This window comes from Cuculus canorus, chromosome 3 (genome assembly GCF_017976375.1).
Source record: "Cuculus canorus isolate bCucCan1 chromosome 3, bCucCan1.pri, whole genome shotgun sequence".
Taxonomy (NCBI): Eukaryota; Metazoa; Chordata; class Aves; order Cuculiformes; family Cuculidae; genus Cuculus; species Cuculus canorus.
Window position 1 is genome coordinate 22,632,073 of NC_071403.1, and position 24,602 is coordinate 22,656,674.

Below are 24,602 nucleotides of genomic sequence, written 5' to 3' on the forward strand. Positions count from 1 at the left end.
GTCACGGTGGCCGGGGCAGCAGCCAGTTCGGGCTCGGGAGGAAGCGGCCGGCTCTACGCTGGCGTTTTCCCGCCACCTCTCTCCTCTCTCCTCACTCACTCGCTCGCTCACGGCGCCCGGGGGCGGATCCAATGCTCTCCGGAGGGCCCCGACAGTGGGACCTGAACCTCCGGCTTCCCGGGAGAGCGGCCGGAGCCGCCTCTGGTCCCCGCACCGCACTGCGGCCGCCCCGCACAGCCTTGGCAGCCTCCCGCGGCCGCTCCTCCCCCATTCCCAGAGCGGGAACCGCTTCGCCCTACAAGGAAGCCGCAGGCGGGAGGCGCGCCTCTCGGCTCCCGCGCTGGGGCTCGCGCCAGGGTCACGTGACCGGGGAGTGGCGCTGAGGTGGGCGGGGCTAATGCCGAGGGACTGCCTAACGCTGTTCGCTTAGGCGCCGACTGCTCCGGGCCGAGAGACGGGTTTGGTGACATCACGGCCGAGGACGGGCGTGGTGGTGGGCGGGGCTAATGCGGTGGGGTGGGGCTAATGCCGAGGGGCTGCCCCGCGCTCCTCGCTTTGGCGCCAACTGCTCCGGGCCGGGGGCGGGGTTCGATGACGTCACGGCCGGGGCCGCGCCATGCGTGTGCCGCCATTGGCCGCGGGGGCCTCTCGCCCCGCCCCCTCGGCGCCCGGCCTGCGGGACCAGCGGCGGTGGCGGCGAGCTGCGGGGCTGCCGCGGGCCGGAGCGGCGGCGGCTGACTGGTGCGTGAGGCCTGTTGGCCCTGCCGAAGTGGGCTTTTCTCCTCCTTCCTCTCCCCGCCGCCCGCTGTGGGGCTGCAGCCGCTCCCCTCCCCCCGCCGCGCGGTTCGCCCCGGCCCGGTCCCGCCCTGACTCCCGGGAGGGCCTGAGCGCCTCCGCCGTGGGAGGGAGCGGGGCGGTTGAGGCCTGCTCGCCCCGGCTCTTTTCTGTGCTGTTTAGAAAGGCTTGTGGTGATAGGACATGGGGCAGTGGGTATGAACTGGGGAGGGGTGGATTTAGACTGGACATACGGAAAAATATCTTCACCATGAGGGTGGTGAGGCACTGGTACAGGTTGCCCAGGGAAGCTGTGGCTGCCCTATCCCTGGAGGTGTTCAAGGCCAGCTTGGATGGGGCCTTGGGCAGCCTGGTCTGGTGGGAGGTATCCCTACCCATGGCAGGAGGGTTGGAACGAGATGATCTTTAGAGTCTCTTCCAACCCAAACCATTCTGTGAATCTCTTGCCGTGTCTTGGTGTTGCAGGCAGCTGCTCTCGCTTCAGAGGTGCTTGGGTGTCGGTGCCACAAGTGTCTGTGCTTGTAAAGTCACTCTGCAGTCGCTGTTGTGGTGGATGCAGGACATCCTGTGGCAGAGCATGATTGCTGTATGACTTGGCATGCAAAACATACCTTGCTGCTTATTACTGGTTTGGCTGGTGGTGTCAGACAAGGGAAAGTTGCTTTTAAATGGTCAGCAGAGAAGAAATCGGAATTATTATTTTAACTAGTTAAAGTATGCGTTCAGACAACCTGTTAATAGAATGCAGTGCTTTTTATCATACCCATTTTTTCTAGGATCTTTCTTTAATTAATGAGAATAACATATCATAGAATAATTTGGATTGATCTTTTTCAGAAGGCTTATTTATATCTTTTCTTGATAGAACTCTACATTTGTTATCTTGAAGTAAGAGTTCCCTCATTTTAGTGTTGGGTTTTGCGGAAAAGCAAGGGCCACAGGTAGCTTGTGTAATTGACCTATTTCAAGATGCTTCTGTTTTACAAAGTAGTTCTAAAATTGTCAATTAATCTTTCCTCTGGTGTTTTATTCATAGATGGGGAAGCCTTAGGGAGTTTGTATCATGGCAACAGATGAGGATGGACTGGGACTGTTTGATATCCACTATGGTGGTAAGATGTGTTAGATTACTTTCTGTTTTGCAATGGAATAGCACAAACAATCTTATGAAAATAAACAGGTTCAAAACTAATGTATAAAACAAAATGGGAACAATTTAAGTTGACATGAATGCTGATGAGCTTCAACTGCAATTACATAGCTGTGTCACACTATCGGTATAAACCATATCTCATTAATAAGTTTGAATTTTAAACCATAACTTTGTACTTTGGATTTATGATATAATTTGAGGGAATGGCTGAAACTGGCCTCTTCCCTGTGTTTTACAGTGTGTCATTTAACCTTCACTGTATCCTAATTAAGGGTAGCTTTGGACACATGAGGAGGTTTGTTCCTTTGTTTGCTACTTTTAAGAGCAAATATGTGATCATCTCATATAGTACCAGCAGTCAAGATACTCTGAACATTATTTGCAGCTCTGCAGTTGATTGATTTGAGGCATATTTGTGAGATTCTCAGCCTCAGAAGGGCTATGAATGTTGATATTTTTCTTTAGAGTAAAAATATTTGTTGCAGTTAGTGGTTCTATCATGCTAATTAATTTTGTTTAAAAGTTGTATGAATTTTGTATTCAGTGTATTCTAGAAAAGTTTCAAATTCAGATCAGGTTGGCAGTTTATAATTTTAAATTTTATTTGTGCTGAAAACCATATAATTTGCTTCATGTGCAGTTCTTGTAATATTTAGGAACTGATCTTACAAGACTGCCTTTGCTCCCTAGTGACTGAAGATCTTTTCTCCACAGTAGCAGCAGCTTACTGGGTAAAATTCTCCTGTGTTTTACTGGTCTGTGCTACTACTTCTACGCTGTGCTTGTTTTATGGGAAAGTTAGAGGCTGGAGTTTACTAAATGTTTTCTTTGGGCTTTTTTTTTTTTTCTCTATTTAGCTGAAGCTTCCCCCTTCAAGGAAGGTGATGAGAGCTCAGTGGATATTTACGATGGCTTGGACAATGGTTTGACAGTTCCTGGTAGGTTGATTGTATCTTGCTGCTTGGCTTGCAGCATTGCAGTGTCTCTGTGGTTCTCAGGCTGATTTTGAGTAAAGCAACAGTTAGCATTACATTTACATCTAGTTGATGTGACATATGCTCCAAGTGAACTTGTTTAAATTCAAGACGTATATGTTACACCATATAAGTACCACAGAGGGTTTTAAAATCTGTTAGCTGAATGATTGCAAGATAGTTTTTATGTGATGCTGACTATTTTAAGAGTCTTGGTTATATAAAGGAGTGCAGAGAAACCTCAGCTGTTCTATTTGTGCCTTGATATAGGACATTTTACCTTGGAAAAAGCATCTTTATTTTGTTTTGTAGTAGCTTCAAGACCAGAACCATCACTCATCACTAAATCCCTAGTCAGAGTTCTGAAACATACTTTCTTTGTGATACAGTATGTTCATTAGATCCATTTAATCTTTTGTTGTTTTCTCAATTTCACGTGCTTATGTAAACTAATTTCTTCTTTTAACTATTTTGAAGGTAAAAAAAGTAGATGCAGCATGTGGAGTTTTTTTGGAGTCTTAGTGTACCATTTAATGAAATACTATTTCTAGTATTCAAACAAGTGTTTCTCTACTAACCACACTACTGTAAGGCCCTTGAATCTTTATAGAAGCACTATGTTATGTCTTACGTACATAAAGCATTTATACCTCTTTTTCTCTATTTCCGTTTTCTATTTGTTACAGCATACAACAGTATTCTCTAAGTCTATTTTTCACATACTGAGGTGCATTGTAATGTAAAAATGCTAAATGGAAAATACGTAAGGAGGAATAGCAATGCAGAACAAACATTTTATATAGTCTAATTCTGAGGAACCTTTTTTTTATATAAAAAGATTGGTGAGGTTTATGCTATACGCAAAAAAGGCTTACTTTCCATTGTCTTAAAACAACTTACTAGACAGTCATAAAGCACACCCATATTTGTTGTTAGGTGTCCCTTATACCTTGGTTTTTTTTCTAATACAATGTTTTCAGTTAGACTTTAATTTTCATTGTTACTTTTTATGTCGATATATATTGGATCATGTATTTCCAATTAAACTAGCATAAATGTTGAAATTCAATATAGGAATTTCTCAAGATAAGATTGTGTGTTTTCCTCAGTGACACAATGCAACCTGGCTAGAAAAATACCTTTTTCTTTATGCAATTAATTTTCTTTCTACAGACAGTTCTGCTCCAAATTCTACACCAGCTGGTAACAGCTTAAATTTATTTGATGAGATATTAATTGAAGAAGGAACGGCAAAAGAAGCATCCTACAACGAGGTATGTATTAATGTGACAAAAATAATTCTGGTGGTTTGGGGTTTTTTTGTTCCAGGTGTTCTTGTGTGAAGTGCAGAAAATGTTGTCAGTATACTGATGTCATAAGAAAGACAGGGAAATTGTTTTTAAATAAAGAAGTTAAAACAAGTGAAAAATAGGTGGATCGCTTACTCTGTGACGTGATCTGTTCTTATTTAACGTCCTTTACATGCAGTTTGTGCATCAGCTATGTTATTCGAAAATGGACTTTAATTTCCTTTTAGTTAAATACCTGTCAGATGTCTGATACAAAAGTGTTCTTGATATTTCTTATAACAAATTTTACCAGACTAAAGCAGGTAGGTCATGAATTAATCTTAAATGTCATTAAATTTTGTCCTTGAGACTGAAGACGGCTATGCAGTAGATAACTGCTTTTAGCCAATCAGCAAAACACTTACGTAGCATCACCTGTCCTGGTCTGTAAGATACATCTTAAATACATAACTGAGATATGTAGTAAAAGGAAGAGACATCCACAGGTACAATGCACTACAGAAGAAGCAGGAGAAAAACCTCTAAGAGTCTACTAAGTGTTAAAAATGTCTATTTGAAAGTTTGAATTAGCTGACAGTCAAGTATGACAGTAGTGAAGTTGTCCATTCTTTAGTGAAAGTTTTGTCACTATCTTCTTTTAAAGAAAGGCTCACGTCAAATGCATTTTATTTGATTTTGTGATCTCAACAGGAGCACGTCCTTTGCATTCCAGGTTTGTTTGTAGTAACTTTTTGTTGTATTTTTCCGTTTCTGTTTTGTAGTATGTAAAATCTGACAAACAAGTTCCCATCTGTAGGGCTCTGAGAACTCCTGCTTCCCTACAATTGTCTTTAATTTCACAATAATATGGCTTCCTGTTAGTCTGTAGTCTATTACTGTTGGGCAAGCACATGTAGATTTCCTCTTATCTGAGTGTATGTGATGTTTGAGAAATTTATATATACCTGTTGTAGTATATTGAACCTTTTTTTTTTTAACATGGCTTTAATATGTTGCTTTTGGAAAAAAAGAGCTTTATAATACCAATTGCGATGTTAACTAACTATAATCTAGAGGAGTAACTTTTCTGTGTAATGAAATCCCCTTCTGTACTGTGAATTTTTCTCTCTTGACAGTTACAAGCTGAATATGGGAAATGTCAGCAGCAAATTAAGGAGTTGATGAAGAAATTTAAGGAAATACAGGCACAGGTATTGTAGTTCGAAGGGTAGCATTGTGAAGATTTGTGTAAAGCAAACTAAATGTTGCTTTGAGAGAGAGTTAATTTCTTATGTTTTCCAGAATTAATCTGTTGTTCAAATGGTTTGTAGGGCACCTCTGTAGGAACTAGGGGCTTGTTCTGCCTAGGATGCTTGCTAGGATAACCTACTGACAAAACCAGCTGGTAACTTCACTTGTTTCACCATGTTGCGTGCAGTAAGACTTCCGTTGCTTGAAAGATATTTTCTGTCTTCTTAATTAGAAAATAAGCATGTCAGTAGTTACGAGAAAGATATCCAGTTATCTTTTTTAAAAAATATGTCTTTAATGCACTAGGGAGAGGGTTGCAAATGTACTTGAGCTATGATTAGAACTGGAAGAGGATGTCGGTGTTGCCTTGAGCATAGTGCCATTTTGATAACGCTGAACTGCTTCTCAGTTGGAGTTAGTACCCCCATGTTGTGCCATTCTGTATAGTTAGATTGTCTTGGGCAATTCTGCAACGTGCTGTACTGTATAAAACCAGGTTCTGTGATTTGTGGTGGTAAATAGCTTCTGCCGTGTGACACTTCTGTATTGTTTTCTGCAGAACTTCTCTGCCTTTCTGAGCAGGCTTTGCTGAGGACAGTTACTTAAAGAAGGGGCTATCTAGGACTGACAGATAGGTTCTAGGACATCATGTCTGGGAATGTTAGAATAACAGAGCACCCAAAGTTGTCTTTGATACCTTGAAAGAAATACAACCAACCTCTTTCCCTGACAGTGCTTGAAAGCTACATCTCATTTGATTTGGTAGCCAGGAAAGCAATGAATTGGATTAAAAGAATGAAGCAACAGGGCAGATCATAAGTTTTTTTAGTTCTACGGTTACTTGGGTTATGGCATATTTCAGTTTTAATAAATTCTACACTGAAAATATCTTAAATAGATACCAGGAATAAAAACAGGACCATAAACGTGAGTGATTATTTTTAATTTTTTTTTTTTTTTTCCAAAAGATCTCCTTTGGATCTTAATGGTTTTGACTTAATCCTGACTTCTCCAAAACAGCTCCTGTATGTTCTACTGTCAGTTTGCATATGATGGGATTTGTTCTAATGGTTGTCTTGCACTGTTTTTCATTACCTGTTTGGATACTTAAGCTAATTCTCTTTTTTACTCTCTTTCTTTTGCTCTCTTTTTTCTCCCTTGTGTGTTTAAACTAGAACGTCATCCTGCAGAATGAAAACCAAGCTCTCAAAAAGAATATTTCAGCACTTATCAAAACAGCAAGAGTTGAAATTAAGCGTAAAGATGAAGAAATCAGTAATCTCCATCAAAGGTACAACTAGACAGTGAAACTACAATCGTGGCTTTTGTCTGCTCGCATTTATATATTTATATAAAAGCTTTTGTGTATATTTTAAGTAAAACTAATGAAGAAAATCATTACTTAGTAAACAATTGTTTGTGGGGTTTAGTACTGGTACACTCAGGGGAAATAGGTATGCATCTTCTTTGTTTGATGAGATCTTTGGTTTCTAATTAAGAGAACAAGGAGGAATCTGAATGGGTGACCATTTGCCTGAATTCTTTTGTTTGTTTGTTTTGTTTTATCACCCATTCTTGGTGGGCTCTGTAACCATCTTGAGTGTTTCAAAGCAGATTTTGTCTTATACTCCTCAGCTTCAGATCTAGTCTGTTTTATGGTCTCAGATATGAATTCCATGGAACACTTCTAGCCAACAAATAAAAATAAAGACACTATATTATGTTTTCATGGCAAGGTGTGAAAGCCCATTATCCAGTGGTGGGTGACAGCAGCTAGAGATTTTTTCATAATTTCAGCGTGCTACTGATCTTACTGCAAGGACTTGTAAATATTGAGGTATGGAGGGGAAGGCTGCCACGTGTAAGGTTTCTGAACTGGGGTCCCAACATTCAGGACCCCCAGCTTATCGTAAGGCCACTTCCTTGTCTTGTGTGTGACGTCAGCCACATAATTTGTTTGTTTGTTTAAATTTAACAGTTTAATATTTTCTTGCACCAAAAGGCATCATAAAAAAGGTTTGTCTGACAGTACAGTGTAGAAGAAGAAGCTGTATTAACTACATGATTTAATTTTTTTTCTAAAAATGGAAAATTAGCTGATACAATCTGCTGGAGGTCAAGGGATTTTAATGTACAGTTTTTTCAGTTGATTTGCTTTGACACAATATCTGTCACTTTCACACCTTTGAGTGTAGTATTCTGAGTTTTAAATTAAATTGTTTGAAAAATATTTTCTTTGTTTAAATAATCACCCTAGTGAAAGAGTTTGTAAGCTCTGTTGCAATACCTTCTGGTGGTGATGAAAATTTATGAACAAGGTGTTTTATCTAGGTACTTTACATGAAAATCATGGGGAAAATGGCATTTTGACATCTTAGAAGCATGCCTTGTCTACTCTATGGTCTGTAATAAATTAGGTCGTCTTAAGCAATCTACCTATCTATAGAGACTACTTCAAAGGTAATATTTTTGAGGAGACTTTTTTCCAGTGCTTACCTAAAATAAATTAATTCAAAACAAATTAAAAATAATAAAATGCTTGGATAGAATTACTTTCAGCACACACTTTTGCAGATATAACAGCCAGCCTAAGACATGGTGAAAACTTGTCAGTATAGTTCAAAATTATACGAAAGAGGTCTGGATTAAAACAGCTGCACTGCTGTTTAATTTAACATTCAGTTCACATCACAATGTCATATAAGGTGATCATTGCATATTTAAATTTACTATATCAGCCTATAGGAAGTGTTCAGTTTTATAAAGCAAAACCAACCCGGTTTTGTGTTGGTGATCAATATGGAATTATTTTACGCTTGAACTGATTCCATACAGCTGGATACTGAACCAATGTAGTATTTTAGGCCCAAACCAAATGTCCGTGTGTAGCAGCCACTTAATCCTTGACTATCTAAAAACAAACCATGCGTTTGGTGTTTTGCTGACATCATTTGTTGGTGTGACTTTCACTTCTGTTTTTTTGCTGCATGGATTAGACACAGTCATTCTTTTTAGATAGTGGAGAGAATTTAAGAAGGTTACCATTGTCTTTAATCATGTGATTTTAATGAAATGTTTCATTTAATATGGCAGGAAAGCATCTGGGGTTTTTTGGTTGTTTTTTTTTGTTGTTTTTTTCTGGTGAGGTAACTTTGAGCTCCATCAGTGATATGTGCCCTTCTTTGTTTTAACTTTTTAATTTTTATTATATTGACCTTGAACACTACCACGTAGCCTTGATGAGACTTGATTATCTTAATTTACCACTTCTTTCCTGTAGCTTGCAGCAAGTTCTAAACATTGTAGCTTATTTGCTTATTGGGTAGAGTAAGTAGAGTCACATCATACCTGTTCCTTTGGTTGCCTGTTTACCAAACAGTAAACTGTTTGGTATTTGAATTACTTTTTTGTTATTTTTTAAATTTCAAAATGCTGTAAGGAACAACTCCTTTTTCCTAGGAGAAGGTTCTTTTTATTGCTGGACAATGAAATACTGATTGGAATTACTGAAAATGTTAATTAGACCAATTACAGTAAATTCCCACAGATCTTGCTTTTTCTTTAGAAGAAATTCATTTGGAAAATATATATAAAATTATATTCCTTTGCTGTGTGCTAGTGGAAATTATTTAACTTATTTTTTTATCCCACTTGTTTTCAACTTGAAGCTGAAAGAAAGCATGAAAAATGTTTAGAGATATATGGATTCCTTGAAATTTGGCTCTAGTTATGTTTAAATAAATTTAAAAATTATGTAACTCTCTCTCTCTCTCTTTGTCAACAGGCTATCGGAATTTCCCAATCATCGGAGAAGCTTCACCAGAACATACCATCCAGGATCAGCTAATGGAAGGTGCTCTGAGATGTGTAAGACAAAAGATTCCAAATTCAGATCTTCTGATTTAGGTGACGTTATAAAGATGGAGCATAGAGTGAAAAATGACTTCTCAAAAGATACATACCACAGTTGCTCATCTCATGATACAGATAATGGGAAGTCTAGCTCCGAAAAAAGAAACACTCCATATTTACCGAGATACTCCCCTGAAGAGCTCTGCAACAGTGGTACTCCTACTTGTCTACAGAACCATGACCATAGCTCCAACAAGGATAATAGAAAGGAAAGAAAAGAAATTAAAAGTAATGAACAGTATAGTAGGGGAAATGTCAACAAATACAAAAGAGAAGTACATCACAGCACTGAAAACAATGGTAACTGTAACAGTGGTGACAATGAAGAGGGGAATTCAGATCCTCAGCAAAAGCTGAAAACCCTTTCAGAGAAGGCTAGTAAAAATGAGTCACAACAAAAAAGTCAGACCATAAAGCTCAAATACAGTCCAAGTGTGGAAAGAAGAGTAGAAAGGAGTGTTTATTCCTGGGAGAAACAAACTACCAGTAAAGACAGATTTCAGATAAGAGATGAACTGTATACTGATGAGAAATCACTAAATTTATTCAAAAAAGACATTAAAACACATGATAAAGATGAAAAAAGTAGTACTCAAAAGAATAAACCAAATGAAAAGCTACAAGAGCCATCAAGGAGGTCTGATAGAGGGAGTAGTCCACACTCAAGGAATGAACATTCAAAAAGTCATGAGTCACGTAAACGTCACCTGGAAGAGTCTAGAAAAGGAAGAGACGTTGACTGCAAGAGAGACAGGGGAACAAATGATCATTCTTCTCGAGAAGGAAGGGCTTCACCTTCTAATTCCAACAGCAGAGAGCATAAATATGCACGCTTGAAGGAAAGTGGTAGTAGGCATGAATGGGAAACAGCACATTCCAAATCAGAAAGACACAGAACTGAAGAAAAAAGGAAAAGAGAAAGAGAGAATCAGGATGAAAACAGACATTTTAGAAATGAAAGAAAAGTTGCAAAAGAGATTTCTCACCAATCTGGAAAAGAATCCAAGAAAGGTACAGATGTTGTAAAGAGTGAGAAAAACAGATCTTATAAGCTAGAAGAAGCATGCAAAGTAGCAGATAGCGTAAAAGACCATAAAATCCCCAAAACTAAAGATGATCACACTGGGACAAAAAGCAAAGACTTAAAACTTAGCTTTATGGAAAAGCTAAATTTAACTCTTTCTCCTGCTAAGAAACAATGTCTCTCTCCAACAAATGAACTTAAAACACCTTCCCAAAAGGCCACTGATGATGGAAGCCCGGAGCTCACGTTGCAGGCAGAACTGTTAGATTCTTCCCCCCTTGTTAACTGTGGTCCCACAGAGCAAACAAATTCAACACTACAAGTTCTGGACAGTGCATCTGAAAACAATGTGGAACCAGCACTGCCTGTTTCTGTCACTTCTGAAAATGAAGCCTTGAAAGTAGCAGCAGCAGCAGATCCATCACAGTCTGAAGAAACCTTATCAGAAGCAGAAGTGGGTCAGGTAGAGCCCCATACCTTGCCAAGAGCTGCAGAGGTACTGGTTCCCGATGAGATACAGACTGAGATGTTGTCATCAACAGCAGAAGCTTGTGATGTGGTTGAAGAATTGAAAGCCTCGGCAACAGCAGTAGCTATGACTGATCTGAATCACTCTGAATCTTTGCCCCCGGAGGTGGCAGAGAGTGTGGAAGAGTGTGAAAACTTGCCTGTGGCGGTAGATGTGACACAAGATGATAATGTACCAGCAGTAGAAGTGGCACAATCTGAAACTGCTAGTGAAACTATGGAAGACCTTCCAGAGTCAACAGCAGAGAAGAAAGAGGAAGATAAAATGTGGCTAGCTGCTGGTGTGGAAAGCTCAGCAGACCAATGTGGCTCTCAAAACATTGTCTTAGGTGACTCGGAAGCCAAAGGTTCTGGTGACCTGAAGTCCTGTGGTGTCACAGATGATATTAGTGAAATAAAACAAGACTCTTTAATGGAAGGAGTGAAGAATGATGATCGCTTGGTTGCAGAAAATGTTGAGTGTCTCATTGAGGAAAAGGATATCTGCAAAATTAATATGAATACATCTCAGTCACCTGATAGAACTGTGTTAACTGATAAGGATGAAGCATTAGTTGACCAGAATGCTTGTGGTATGGAGCCAGACCTAACTGAAACTGGTTCAACAGCATCTTCTCTTAATGGTGAGATGTATCCTAGAGCTAAAGAGAGGGAAACTAACCCAGTTCCTATTGATGATGAAAGCTCAATACTGAGCATTGATCTCAATCACCTGCGCTATATTCCGAAGGCAATCAGCCCGCTGAACAGTCCAATACGACCTTTGGCTAAAGCACTCAAGATGGAAAGTCCCTGCAAAAGTCTTGTGAAGAGTTATATTAAAGGTATTAGTATATGTATATTCCAATTTCTTTTCTCCATAAAGGCTTAGAAGTTCCATTCATAGGAAGTGGAAATGACTTATTTTAACTGCTTTGTCAAAACTGTAAATTGTTTCTTCTTAAGCTGTATAATTCTCAGTTGCCCTTTTTGTTTGTAGTGGAGCTATTTAACAGTGCAGCCGAGACTGTAGCTGGTTGAACATTATTGCTATAAAAATTGAAGTTTGTCACTGCTAGCAGGTGTGTGGTTGAAAGAAGAGTTATATACTAGATTCTAAAAGAAATACATAAGTCGCCTCTGATATTATAGAGGCGAAGTTACTTAGGATCATGTTCTTCTAAGTATCTACTTGTGAGAAAGCTGGGGAGAGTACCTGAGACTTAATTTCTAGGAATATCAGCTAAGAGAAGTGTGTGCTCTCCATGTGAATCAATTTCATCTGAATTAATTTCAGTATGGTTTTTTCTATATTTTATAATTGTGAGTTGGTAAGGGGGGAAAAAAGGAACAAATAGAACATCAGGATTTATCATTAATGAAGTAAGAGCTAACTCCTAAGTAAATGGCAGGGAGATAAAACATGACAGCACTGACAGGGAAATAGCTGACCTGATGTTTTAACCCATTAGTTGTGTGAATTTAACTCTTCCTGTAGTGTCCTGCTGCAACTAATAAAATGGTTTCTTGGAAGTTTAGATTTCCTACTAGAAGAAGTGGAATGGTAGAGTGGCATTTAAATTCTTTTTCTTATGCTTCAGAGCATAATCCTTATGTCTTTTGCAAACCTTAGTGTAATTTACTCTGGAATTTAGTCTCTTGTGTTCAAAGACAGTTGCTTTCTTAAGTGTGAATTTCTTTAGCAGTTTCTTCTTCATTTCTGCAGTAGTTGATATTCTATGAGATATCTGGAGGGACATGAGAGCTTTGGAATCAGAGTAGATGAACATCAGATAACAGTATTTGTCTAATTTTGTAGTGTTTCACTGTAACTTATTAGAGGAATTCATACTCTCCAAAACTTGCTACTAAATTCCAAACCAGTGATTTTCAGCTCTGAAGCTAGATGCCTAGTTGTCTTTGTAATCTGACTAATGATATGCATACCAAATGTTCTTCATCTGTTAAATTGACAGGAGGCTATGGTTTCTCTTGGTTTTGAAATTCAGTTCTCACCTTTTTGCTGTTCTACAGGACAGGGGTACATTACGATATCACTACTGTATTTTGACCACTTTCATTTTCTATTTTGGTTTGCCAAAATTTTGAAGTGATTAGTTTGAGAAGGTATTACTTTTAAAACTGAAAGGGAGGCAGTGATAGAATATGTTTTTACTTCCATAGAATCTGTAAAAAGTAAACATTTTCAAACATTGCTTTAAAGTGTTAATCACAAGTTCATTTTTTATGGGGATCAATTTAGATATGATCTTTTATGGGATTAAATGTTTGTTAGAGGTCATTAAGCAGTCTAATCTATGTGCAATTGAACATGAGTGTTTTATTAACTCGAATGCCCAGCAAGCCGAAAATTAACTGCAAATCTCATTGATCAATACATACACACTTCAGTGGAATTTATGTACAATGGAAATGAGTTTGCCTTTTCATCTTTTGTAACATGCTGCTTTGTGGCTAGCTGTAATTGCTTGTTTTTCTTAACAAAATAGCATTTAGGTTGAATTTTAAATAATGAGTGCATACATATTTAATGGTATCTCAAAAATATAAAACATTTAATAAACTCACTTGTGAGGTTGAGTAAGGCATACTACACTTGGCAGAACTTTAGCGTTTCCTCTCTCATGTTCCTCATTCCTGTTATTCAGGAACCTGAACTGGAGGCTTTTGACAAAATTTGTAAGGGAGACGCTTTTTATGCTGTTGTGCATAGTTGTTGTGCTGTAACTGGATGCTGGTAATCTTAAATGCATAAAAAATGAAATAGGAGTTTTATCATGTGTGCAGTGCCTAGTACTCCTTTTTTATGTACTAAGTTGGTTTATTGAAAGACTCAAAGAACCTTATCAGCACTGGAAAAGATAGTTGAATGCAAACATTAATAGATCATTAGTTCTTCTCATTTTGCTTTTGTTGTGAAAGAAAAGACACCTGTTTTATGTAAATGTTAGTCCTTAATGATGTTAAAGTTAAAATTTAGCTTGTGCATTGTTAAGAAAGCTTGTTAAAGTAAATGGAAATAAGTTCAAAACTGATGGAAAGTGCTACATTTCTGTTTTCAATGGATGTATTTGTGAGAGAGATTACATGGTTTGGTGATGGTCTTATATGCCCTTTGAAGCTCAGGAAAAAAGGCTTTAAACTAGCAGCTGCTGAAGTAAACCATCCAAACTTGTCATAGCTCAAACTTTCTGAGTCGTTGGCAGTTTCAAACAAGCAGTTCTGAACAGTCTCTTTACAGAAGAGAATCTTCTAGGTTTTTCTGAAAATGTCTATTAATAATTCCATTCTTTATGGTGATTATTAAACTGTTTTCATTTTATAGATTTGATTCCTGAAAGTGCAGTTGTCGTCTGTCCCTCAAAGAATTTGTCAAAGGAGGTAAACAAAGAAAATCAAAAGCCAGTTAGCATGTCTGATGAACACTTAGAGATGGAGTCTCAGCTGAGCATCTCTTCAGATGAAATAGAAGAAGGAGAAATCATAAGTAGTGATGAAGATGAAGAAAAATCTAAACCAGAAAGGTGCTCTGAAAATACGAAAAAGTCAAGACCAAAAGCTTCTCCCGAGACACGAAATTTGGCCAGCAGTCCACAGAATCAAAACAGCAAAACTGTGTGTTGCAGTGAGGATAGTGGAAAATTTGTTTCTGTGAAAATAAATACGAAGAAGAACAAAGAGAGACATAAAAATCAGACTTTCAGATCTTCAAAGGACATGAAGAAAAATAAAACTGTGAGCATTGCTTGTCTTGAAAAAATAGTTCATGTTATTGTTGAACCTTCAAATGTACAAGAAATCATGCAGATGCTAAGAGCTATACGAAAGCAGATGAGGAAAAACTATATGAAGTTCAAGGTACACTTTCCAGTTCAGCATTTTCACAGAATTATAGAATCTGGTATCATAAATTTTACATCATTAATAAAATACTTGAACTTTTCCAAGATGTCTAATTTAGGTGAGACATTAAAAATGAATATCTGTGATATCATAGAGTCCAAACTTAAGCAAGTTAAAAAGAATTCAGTAGTGGACAGTCTTTTTGAACGACAAGTATCAGATATGAAAAAACAGCTATGGAAATTTGTAGATGAACAGCTTGATTACTTATTTGAAAAGATAAGGAGAATGATAATAAAACTATGTGATGCAGGAAATGTGGGAAATGAGAGTGAGGAAGGGAAAATTGAAAGAGCAGGAAAGCAAAACCACAAAATCAGTAATAAAAATGATGTACAAAGATCTAGAAAAAAATCCGTGAAAGCCAGACCTCAAAAGCCTGAAGAATATATCCTTTCAAAGCAAATTGTGGGTTACCAACGACCCAGGTGTCACCAAGAGAAAATTAAAACAGATGCACCAAAAACTGCCTTTACAAAATGTCTTAATTCCATTGATAACACAAGGAATTCCCAAACCAAAGTGCACCTCCCTAAAGAGAATAATTCACAAGGTACCCTCACTCCAGTGAAGGGTGTAAAATATGAAAAGGAAGGATTCCAGCTATCCAGAGATGCTAACAAGTCTGAACTTGGTTATGAACTTCTCACAGAACAGCAAGCATCCAGTCTTACATTTAATCTTGTAAGTGATGCTCAAATGGGTGAAATTTTCAAAAGCTTATTGCAAGGTTCTGATCTCTTGGAAAAAAATGGTGGCAATATTGACAGACATGAGTGGGAATTCAGGACACCGGAAAAACAGTTCTTAGACAGTCATAAATGCAGAGGTAATACTGCTGGACTCGTGCAAGAGATTGCTCCAAAGGAGGCTTCTGTGGAATCTCGACCAGTAGAAGATACCAGCTGGCCTGTTGTTTCGCCTGTAAGAGCTCCCTCTTTAACATCTAGGCTTCAGATGTCTGTTGATCCAGACATACTAGATGAAAGCTGTATGTTTGAGGTTCCTACAAACGCAGCTTCGTGCAAGGAAGATGAGTGCAGTTTGCAAAAGAATAAATCATATGTTTCTTCTATTCTCCTTGAAGATTTGGCTGTTTCCTTAACTATTCCATCACCTTTGAAATCAGATGCTCACCTCAGCTTCCTAAAACCTGAGAATAATTCTAGCTCTACTCCTGAGGGTGTTCTCAGTGCACATTACAGCGAAGATGCACTCCTTGAAGAGGAGGATGCCACTGAACAAGACATTCATTTGGCTTTAGAATCTGATAACTCAAGCAGTAAATCAAGTTGTTCTTCATCATGGACAAGTCGGCCTGTTGCTCCCAGTTTTCAGTGTCGCCCCAGCCTACCGATGCAAGCAGTAATCATGGAGAAATCTAATGATCATTTCATTGTAAAAATTAGGCGTGCAGTGCCATCTACCTCACCAGCATCTGATCACATGGCTTCAGTGAAGGAGGTACACCCAACCTCAACCAAGATTGAAAAAGAAGAAATAAAAAGTGAAGAAAAAGAAAAGTATGCTCAGAGTGCCACAGCAGCCACTGTACAAGAAGCTGTCAAACTGTATATGGTTAAGCCAGTTCAGTTGCATCACATTAGCACTGGACAAGTACAAAATCCTGCCTTACCTCAGTCTCTAAAGGAGTCACATAATAGTATTGGAAAGGAAGAAACTACTGGGTTGCTTGGGCCCTCTAGAAAATGTTCAGATGCAGAAAGCCGTGATACTGAAAGCCCAGATGAAGGCTCTGAGCAATCTCTGGTGCACGAATTGAAAGCATCTGACAACATAAATGAAATGGGTGTTACATCTCAAGCTTCTTTTCCTGCTGGATGCAGTATGGAGTCATACATAGACTTAACAGTTGATATTGTTAGTGAAAATTCATGTTGTGCAGTGGAATCCACTGCAGATAACAGGACTCAGGAAACTTCTACAGGAAACTCTGAAACCAGTCATAAAAAAGAGGAACTGGAAGAGTGCTCTGATGCATTGATAGACTTAACAGAAGAGCTTTCCGGTGAGACAGTAGCAGATAAATGCGATCTTGAAACAAAATCCACTTCAAATGCTGATGTAGGTGGCCGGATAAGTATAGATGATAAAACTAGTAAAAAAAGGAAAAAGGAGGTTGTCGAAGAGGATTTCAGCTCCAAAAGACAACGAACAGAAACTGAATCAGCAGGTGAAGGGAACAATGCAAGTGATGTGAAGGCTGAAGAGGTAAATTCAGCACCTAGACAATGTTCCAATAAGAAGAATGAGTTGCAGCAGAACAAAGACTCTTCTCCTTCAGCTTCATCTGCATCATCACCTAGTCTGTATGCCAAAAACATTATTAAAAAGAAGGGAGAAGTAGTAGTTTCCTGGACGAGGTAATTTCTGATTTGGTTGGTTTTATTGTTTTAGTTTTAAGCTATTTGATGTACTGAACAATGGGAAGAAAAGGGTATTTCGTTGATGGCTGAAGATATTCTCTAGCTCTGTATCTTTCTGTAAGTAGTGGAACAGGAACCGTCTTCTCTCTGTGCAGGATGACTTTATGAGATCGATATCTTCTCTTAGAGTACTACCGAAAGCTGCCAAAAGTCTAACTTGTCCTTTTTCTATAATAGTAATCTAGAGGAAAACAAATTTAAGAGATCAGCTGATTTCATGTAATCCTGTTAGCAGCCTTTGGAAGAGAACAATTTTTAGTTATTTCTTGAGTACACTAAATCAGATTTTCCTTATAGAAAGTGGCTTCCATACATCATAACTCATTCCATCACTTACCCAGATCACTCAAAACTAGAGTACTTTTTGCTTCTGTATTTAAAGCTTATTACTATGGTAACCTACTGTCTGTAATTTTTGTTTCCTCTGCCCATTTCCTTTCCTGTCCAAAAATTCCAGCCAGGCTTGGTAGGGGATGGAGGTCTTTGATATTCCTACAGGGCCTGGAAGCAGCAGTGACTGGGTAAAGGAGAGCATCTAAAGATTTCCCCCACTGAGAGAAGGCATGAGAGCAAACAGACCCCAAAAGAGAAAATTATGCTACTCAGTCTTCACAAACGTATTAGCCAGTCATTCAGCCCATATATTCTACTTGGTAGGATGTGGCTGACAAGTGAGGTGACTGTATGTGTCAAAGATATGTTCAAAGTTAATGTGGTGTATTCTTCAGAAACAATAGTTAGCAGGTTTGGCTGTTGCTACAACTTGATACAATCAACAGTTTTTATAAAGGGCCTCCTAAAATGTTCAGGACAGACTTTCCTGAACTATCGTTTGGATGTAAATTAAATTTCTAGGTAGCATTTTCTAGGTAGCATTTTAAAAGAAAATCTACTGCTTCATGGAAAAAAAAAAAAAAAAGACTGCAAAAAGTAATGTGATTTTTAACATGCAAACCAATGAAATAGGAAGAGATGATTATGAATATAGAGAATAGATTATGAATATGACTAGGTTTTTTGTGTCACAGTCTTTGGCCAGCTTTGAACTATGCCTAAAAAATAATTCACTATTACATTTTTCTTTGAAGTGGAGGAAATTTAATGTAATTTATCAAAATAGGTCAGGTTTCAAGCAAAGGTACATGGTAGTTAGTGTGTAGGGACTATGCCTATGTACATTTTGCATATAGCTAAATTCATTAATGGTATGAACAGCAAATTGGTGACACACTTAAGAATAGATTCCTAGTCGTTTATTCTTGTGTGAACTGCAGATGTGCTCTGGGCATGTTTATTGTATGAAGCCACTCACAGAAGTCAAACACCTGTTTTATCTTTGAATGTCAGTGGGCCTTAGGTGAAAGCCACTGCCTAGCCATGCAAACTCAAGCAAGTCCGCCTAGGAATACTGGTCCCTGGTGAATTTATGAGTTCTTTTGAATGGTAGTTTAAATGTGTGCTTTAGAAGCTTAAAACTTCTTGATGACTTTGGGTTTGGGTTAACTCTATAGTAGTAATCCTGCACTTCCTAATAGGGTAGTATCATCTCTACTACCACTTGTTTGTACTGACTCTGTTACTCTGGCCTGGTGGAAGGGGGTAATCCTCCATAAGTTCGTTGCTGCTGTTTGAACTCATGTTCTGTAGTTTGGAAATACTTAAGAGTTTTACATATGTTTGTGTGTATTTTGTTTGTTTGTTTATGTGTATGTACACACACACACATATACATATATATAGATAAATATTTTAAATATGTATTTTTGCTCTAGAAATGATGACCGAGAAATTTTACTGGAATGTCAGAGCAAAGGACCATCAAGCAAAACCTTTGTTTCCTTGGCTACTAGGCTGAACAAAAGCCCAATTCAGGTGGGTGCAATCATTCTATATTGTTACTTTTATGATTGCAATTAAGAGATCTGCTAATTTGTGCTTATTTTTTCCTCTTGTCTTTTGTTAGGGTGTTCTTCCAGTTGTTACTTTTTAAAAACATACATTATAGTGATATTATGGTCCAAAGATTTTTCAGTACTTGTTTGATTGGTACCTTGAAATTGCTGCATCCACTCATAAGTCAGGGAAACAGGATTGTTTCTATTGTTGAATCAGTACTTAAGTAAAGAAAGGCAATTTGGAGAGGCCCAAATCCTTTGCACACATTTAACAAACTAGAATAAGATTCAAATTATAACTGGTAAAAAAAGTAGCAGAATTTTGCAGAAAGGACATTTTTCATGAAAATGTTTCTTTTTTTTTTACTTTCACTTTTTAATTAAGAAACTTCAAAAGACAGAGATATCAAATTGATGTAGAACATTTCCAGAGATTGGCATATAACTTTGTACTTGTCTTGAATTGCCATCTTAATCTCTGTCCTGCAAATCTGAAACAGCCATTTGACCGAGTTAGGAAATTCTGCATCTTCAGGGTGGCTTTTAGGTTGTTGTATTGTGTGGTTACAGAGTCTCTGTGGGGTTTAAAAGCTGTTGGGGTGGATGTTCGGATAAACCAGTGTTATCTGTGCATTTATGCCACTCTTCCCTGTTAGCTGTTTGGTGGATGGTAGATCTGCTATAGCAATATGCGTATAGTGATAAGAAATAGCTTACAATTGAATGTAAGCTGTAGCTATGCTCTAGAAAAAGGTGTTTGACTGTCATCTGCAGACCAGTTTTGTAAAATCCCTAGGAGGCAGATTACTCCATGATGAGCCATAAATAACTGAAGCAACAGTTGTACAAGAGTGTAGGAAAAAAGCAATAAACTGTGCTTTTTGTGGAGTACAAAATAAGCTTTTTGTCCTTACATTTGAATCTTACTCACAGTTATACCTGGCAAAATTCAAGTCTCATTGACTTGGAAGCTTCCATCTTTTTCCTTGTTGTTGTAAGGAAACCTATGTTAAATGAGTAGTTGGCTCTAGCTGTCTGTAATTAACCTGAAGGCTATTTCAGATGTCAAAGGTGTATAACTTGTTAACGGTGCTCCTGAAATTCTCCCACTAAAATTTATTGGAAGCAAATAAAAACCAAAATCGTGGTCTTGTTAAAAAAAAATGTTATGCTGTCAAATCAGTCTGTCTTGGTAGATATGGAAATCTGGGGCCTTAATGATATCTTTTTTGTCCTCCTTTAGGTTTCAGAAAGATTCAAACAATTAATGAAGCTGTTCAAGAAATCCAAGTGCAAGTAAATTTACCACCAAGTTGTGTCATGGTTAGCAGGATTTAGCTGTTAACAGCAACGATGGATTTACAACCACTGAATCCGTATGGTGGGATTAGTGGGAGATATCCAAGTCAGTGATAAATCTGATGCACTGTTGATTATTCACTTCCCTGACCATGTTTCCTCTGAAGTACTTCATCAGAATGCAGAGGGAACTTTACAAACAAACTGACTAGGAAAGAATGGGTGCATACAAATGGAATGGTACTGTTTCAAGGGATGGGCATCTGTTTGGTAAATACGTTTTATAAGGAAGGACAAGGGCAGGCAGTCAAGTGAAAATGGTGGTTCTTGATTAACTGGTCAGAAGTACTGCATATGGTGATGTTGAACTTTAATATTAAAGTAAGAGTGCTTTGGAATGCAGTTGGACTGTCTCCAGGTAGATAGTCCTGGAAATGACAGGTACAGCATCTTGGTTACCTTGAAATGTATTTTAAGAAGTTAGGCCAATGATAGCAATGATTCTGAAAGCTGCTTATGTAGTTACTGGATTCTGATGGTAGGGGTGGGTGGGTTCTTGCTGGTTCTTGCTGCTTTGTCAGTTGCTTATAGCGGGTTTCAAGGAGAGGATCTGGCAAAGAATGTGGGATTTGTCTCCAACTTTAAGCACGTTATCTAAGTAATTTCTTAATCACTCCAGCGTTCAACAGAGGTGAATGAATTTCTGTTTCAGAGTGCCCATCTGTCATAATCAACAATGAAGAAAGACAATTGGCTTAGATTAGACCCCTAACTTTCCGATTTTTGAAGTCAAATAAAATGAGTCTTAACCACTGTGAGAGAGTGAGGCCAGTCAGTAATGCTGTGACCAGTTACTCGGTTTCTTTTAAACTGTGAAATGCTGTAATGAGGACTTACGAAGTGCTACCTTGCAGTTAAGTGTTACACAGCTTGATGACGTTTAAAACAAGTTAGCATTGAATTTTGAATACTTTGGTTTTTTTCCCCCATGAAAAACTTACTGGATTTTTTTCTTTTTTTCCCTCCTCCTGTTTTTCTTGTTGGGAAAAAGGCTAATACATTTTTCTGTTCCAAATTACATGTAGGAAAGGTACTTAAGTTAGGTCTTCAACATAAAGAACATTCTGTTTTGTTTAAAAAAAGAATAAAAATTGACAAGTGATTTTCTTAAGATTAATTTAGAAACAGACCTTTAGAGTTTTATAAAATGTGACTTTTTACTTACTAACCAGGAAAAAAACTTTTTTGTAAAAACAAGCAGTTTCAGAAGCTTGTCAGTTTGTCATGTTTTGACAGCAATTGTATCTATCTTTACAAATTGTTTCATACATTAGAAATTCATGATGTTTTATTTTAAAGAACTCTTATAAGTGCTTCCAGTTTTACTAGGACCTACTAAAAATGTGTGTGCGTGTGTGTATATATATATATGCGCATGTATACACACGCACCTCTTTTATATCCCAAATTTATAAAAATTTCTAAAAATCTTTCTTTTTTTTTATTTCCCCTAAGCAACATTCCTAAAAGTTGCATGCTTTTGTATTACAGATTCATTAACATTGAGGTTTTATTCTTTATTGAGGAACAGAATTGCTGTTGTCTTTATTCAGTCAGAACACTTGCTGAGTTTAGTTAGACTTCATTTTAAAAGCCCCGTTGCCTTTTAGCTTGGATTAGATCGGCCTTTTTTCAAAATCTGATGACCGCTTCTTCAGTTTCAATGTAATGGTTTTTTTTGCTTTCTCCTCAACTAGTGGGACAGACTTCTCATTCTAATAAACCATCAGATAATTTGTCAGTGACACTTTTGGAGTATTGTAAACGTGACCTATGGAATCGATTGTCATGCTGCCAAACAGAGCGCATCATTCTCATTTTAGGCTGTACTCTGGAAACTGTTACAAGGAATGACTTTAGTAGGTAATGATATCAGTTCTGGCAGTCTTCCATCTTCTGTGCTTGTTTCTAAAACATTTGCTTTTGGTGATCAAGTGTCATCTTTCATGCTACACCAGGCGCACGTAGTCATTTCAGTGGGGGATTGGTATAGCTACCCATGCTTGTTCCTAACAAACATTTGTGATGATTGTTCATTTACTGGAAACTTAAATCCAACTGTTCTCAGAACAGTGCATTTGCAGAGCAGCGTTCGTGTTTGTGGAAAAATCAGACTCTACTAAGAGTGTTCTTTTAACTGTATCTTTAGAGATCAAAATGTGCACAGATCTGAAGGCACTGAGGGAAGTAGCTTCTCTCCACTTAAGTGCTTCCTCTCTGTCTCATGAAGGCAGGCAGTGTTTTATTACAAAGTTGTTTATTCATTGTCTGTGTTTATTTACTTTCTTATCTGTACAGGTGTTGCGGGGTTGGGGTTTGACCGTTTTGGTTCTGACTTGGATTCATTTTTTTTTTAAATTATGAAACTTTTTTAATGTTCTGTCTATTGTAAGTATGTGTACAGGTTCCTACATGGTCATGTAAAATATCTAATGTGTGTATATATATATAAATATATGTATAAAAATAGAGAGCGCTTTGTTTAGCCAAAGATGATTTTTTTAACTATATAAAACTCCAGGTTTATTTTGTATAAATTAAATAGTTTGCTTACTGTAAGAGTAATGCAAAAAATAAAACTGTACAATTCACACACACCCGTTCTTGTTGAACAAAGTTTGGCTTGGAGTGGTTTTGTACCATTGTTCTTAATTTATTTCTCCAATAAGGATTTTGATACATATATGCAAAATGTACTGTATGTAAATCTGCAGTCTTATTTGTGAAACCTCAGGTAAATGAAAACTTTTTCTAGAACTGTTGACTAGTGGCTTGACAATTGCAAATGCTGTGAAGCATCATTAACATTGACTTCTGTTAGTTTGTATAAATGAGTAGGTATATTGATGTTCTGGCCAATAAACATGGAGGTGACCAGCTGCTGATCTAATCAATTACTGCTCCAAATACATACTGCTTATTTCTTAGTGGACGTGACTGGGTCAAAAATTGGACAATTTCACAAAGTACATAAAACCTTCAAACCACTTATGAGTTAAAACCTACAGCTTTCCTCTTTTTTTTTTTTTTTTCCTAGAAACATTTGGTTAGTGGTGAGCAGAACTTGACAAAGGAGAGACTTTTGGTACCCAAAGCTTTTCATAGGAAGTGTCATGCTCCAATTTGCTATTGAAAAATAGGTCTGCTTCTATCCAACATGTGCATTTTTATGGGACTGAGTTTAAAAACTTCATGGACATAAGTATTGGAAAAAAATTCCAGAGTGGAAATTCTGAGAGCAGGTTTATGGAGATGTGTGTAATAGTGAAATCACATAGCATTAGCTCTTGGATTTTGAGGGATTCTCTCTAAGGCAGGGAGAACAGGGTGACTGGACGAAAGGCATTTTTCTTAGGTGTTGATCCAGCGACCCATAGCTATTTACATTAAGTCTTTAACTCTCTTCACTCTAAAACCAGCTGCAGATTAATCTTTAGCAATTTGTCTTCATGAAAGGAGACAGCAGTAATAAAGCATGCCAAGCAATAGGTGTACGTATTTCTTCGGGGCATCTATGAAATCAATCAAGAGCTGTTTCAGGAGGAAAATTGTCTTCAATAGGAAAGATGGATAAAGTTTCAGTGGTGTCTGGATCCTCTCCCATCAGAGTTTGAAAGTACTGTGCTGTATCATGAAAAGCAAACCCATCTGAGTCACAAGAGATAATATGGAGAAATAAAATAAATAGAGAAATACTTTAACAGAAAGGAAGTTGCACTGCTCTTGTTAAAATAAAAGAGGCCTGTGGCTTGAATCTAGGAACTGGAACAGTTGATTGTATTATTTACTGCGAGGGTGGTGAGTCACATAATGCCCAGAGAAATTGTGAATGCCTCGTCTTTGGAGGAGGTGTTCAAGGCCGGGTTGGATGGGGTTTTGAGCAACCTGTTCTAGTGGAAGGTGTTCCTGCCCATGGCAGGGGGGTTGGAACTGGATGATCTTGAAGGTCCCTCCTAACCCAAGCCATTCTATGATTATTAAATTAATTAGTGTCGTCTTTGATAATTAGCCCAGTCCCAAACTGTGTAGCTATCCTTCACACAGTTTAGACAGCAGTGTGGAGCAGGGACAG

The 24,602-nt window shown here is 38.0% G+C and overlaps 1 protein-coding gene across 2 annotated transcripts; it reads left to right on the forward strand.

Moving 5' to 3' along the window:
* The first annotated feature begins 622 nt into the window (after positions 1–622).
* On the forward strand, positions 623–23,409 carry CASP8AP2 (caspase 8 associated protein 2). Of its 2 annotated transcripts, XM_054063114.1 has the most exons (10): positions 623–741; positions 1,832–1,907; positions 2,806–2,886; positions 4,096–4,196; positions 5,348–5,422; positions 6,638–6,753; positions 9,247–11,750; positions 14,252–17,213; positions 19,049–19,148; positions 20,415–23,409. In XM_054063114.1, exons 2-10 carry the CDS (start codon positions 1,859–1,861, stop codon positions 20,469–20,471), a joined length of 6,045 nt encoding a protein of 2,014 aa, XP_053919089.1. In that variant the 5' UTR covers positions 623–741; positions 1,832–1,858; the 3' UTR covers positions 20,472–23,409. The 2 variants fall into 2 exon arrangements, with proteins under 2 accessions (XP_053919089.1, XP_053919090.1); XM_054063115.1 differs by lacking the exon at positions 5,348–5,422.
* The last annotated feature ends 1,193 nt before the right edge of the window (positions 23,410–24,602 follow it).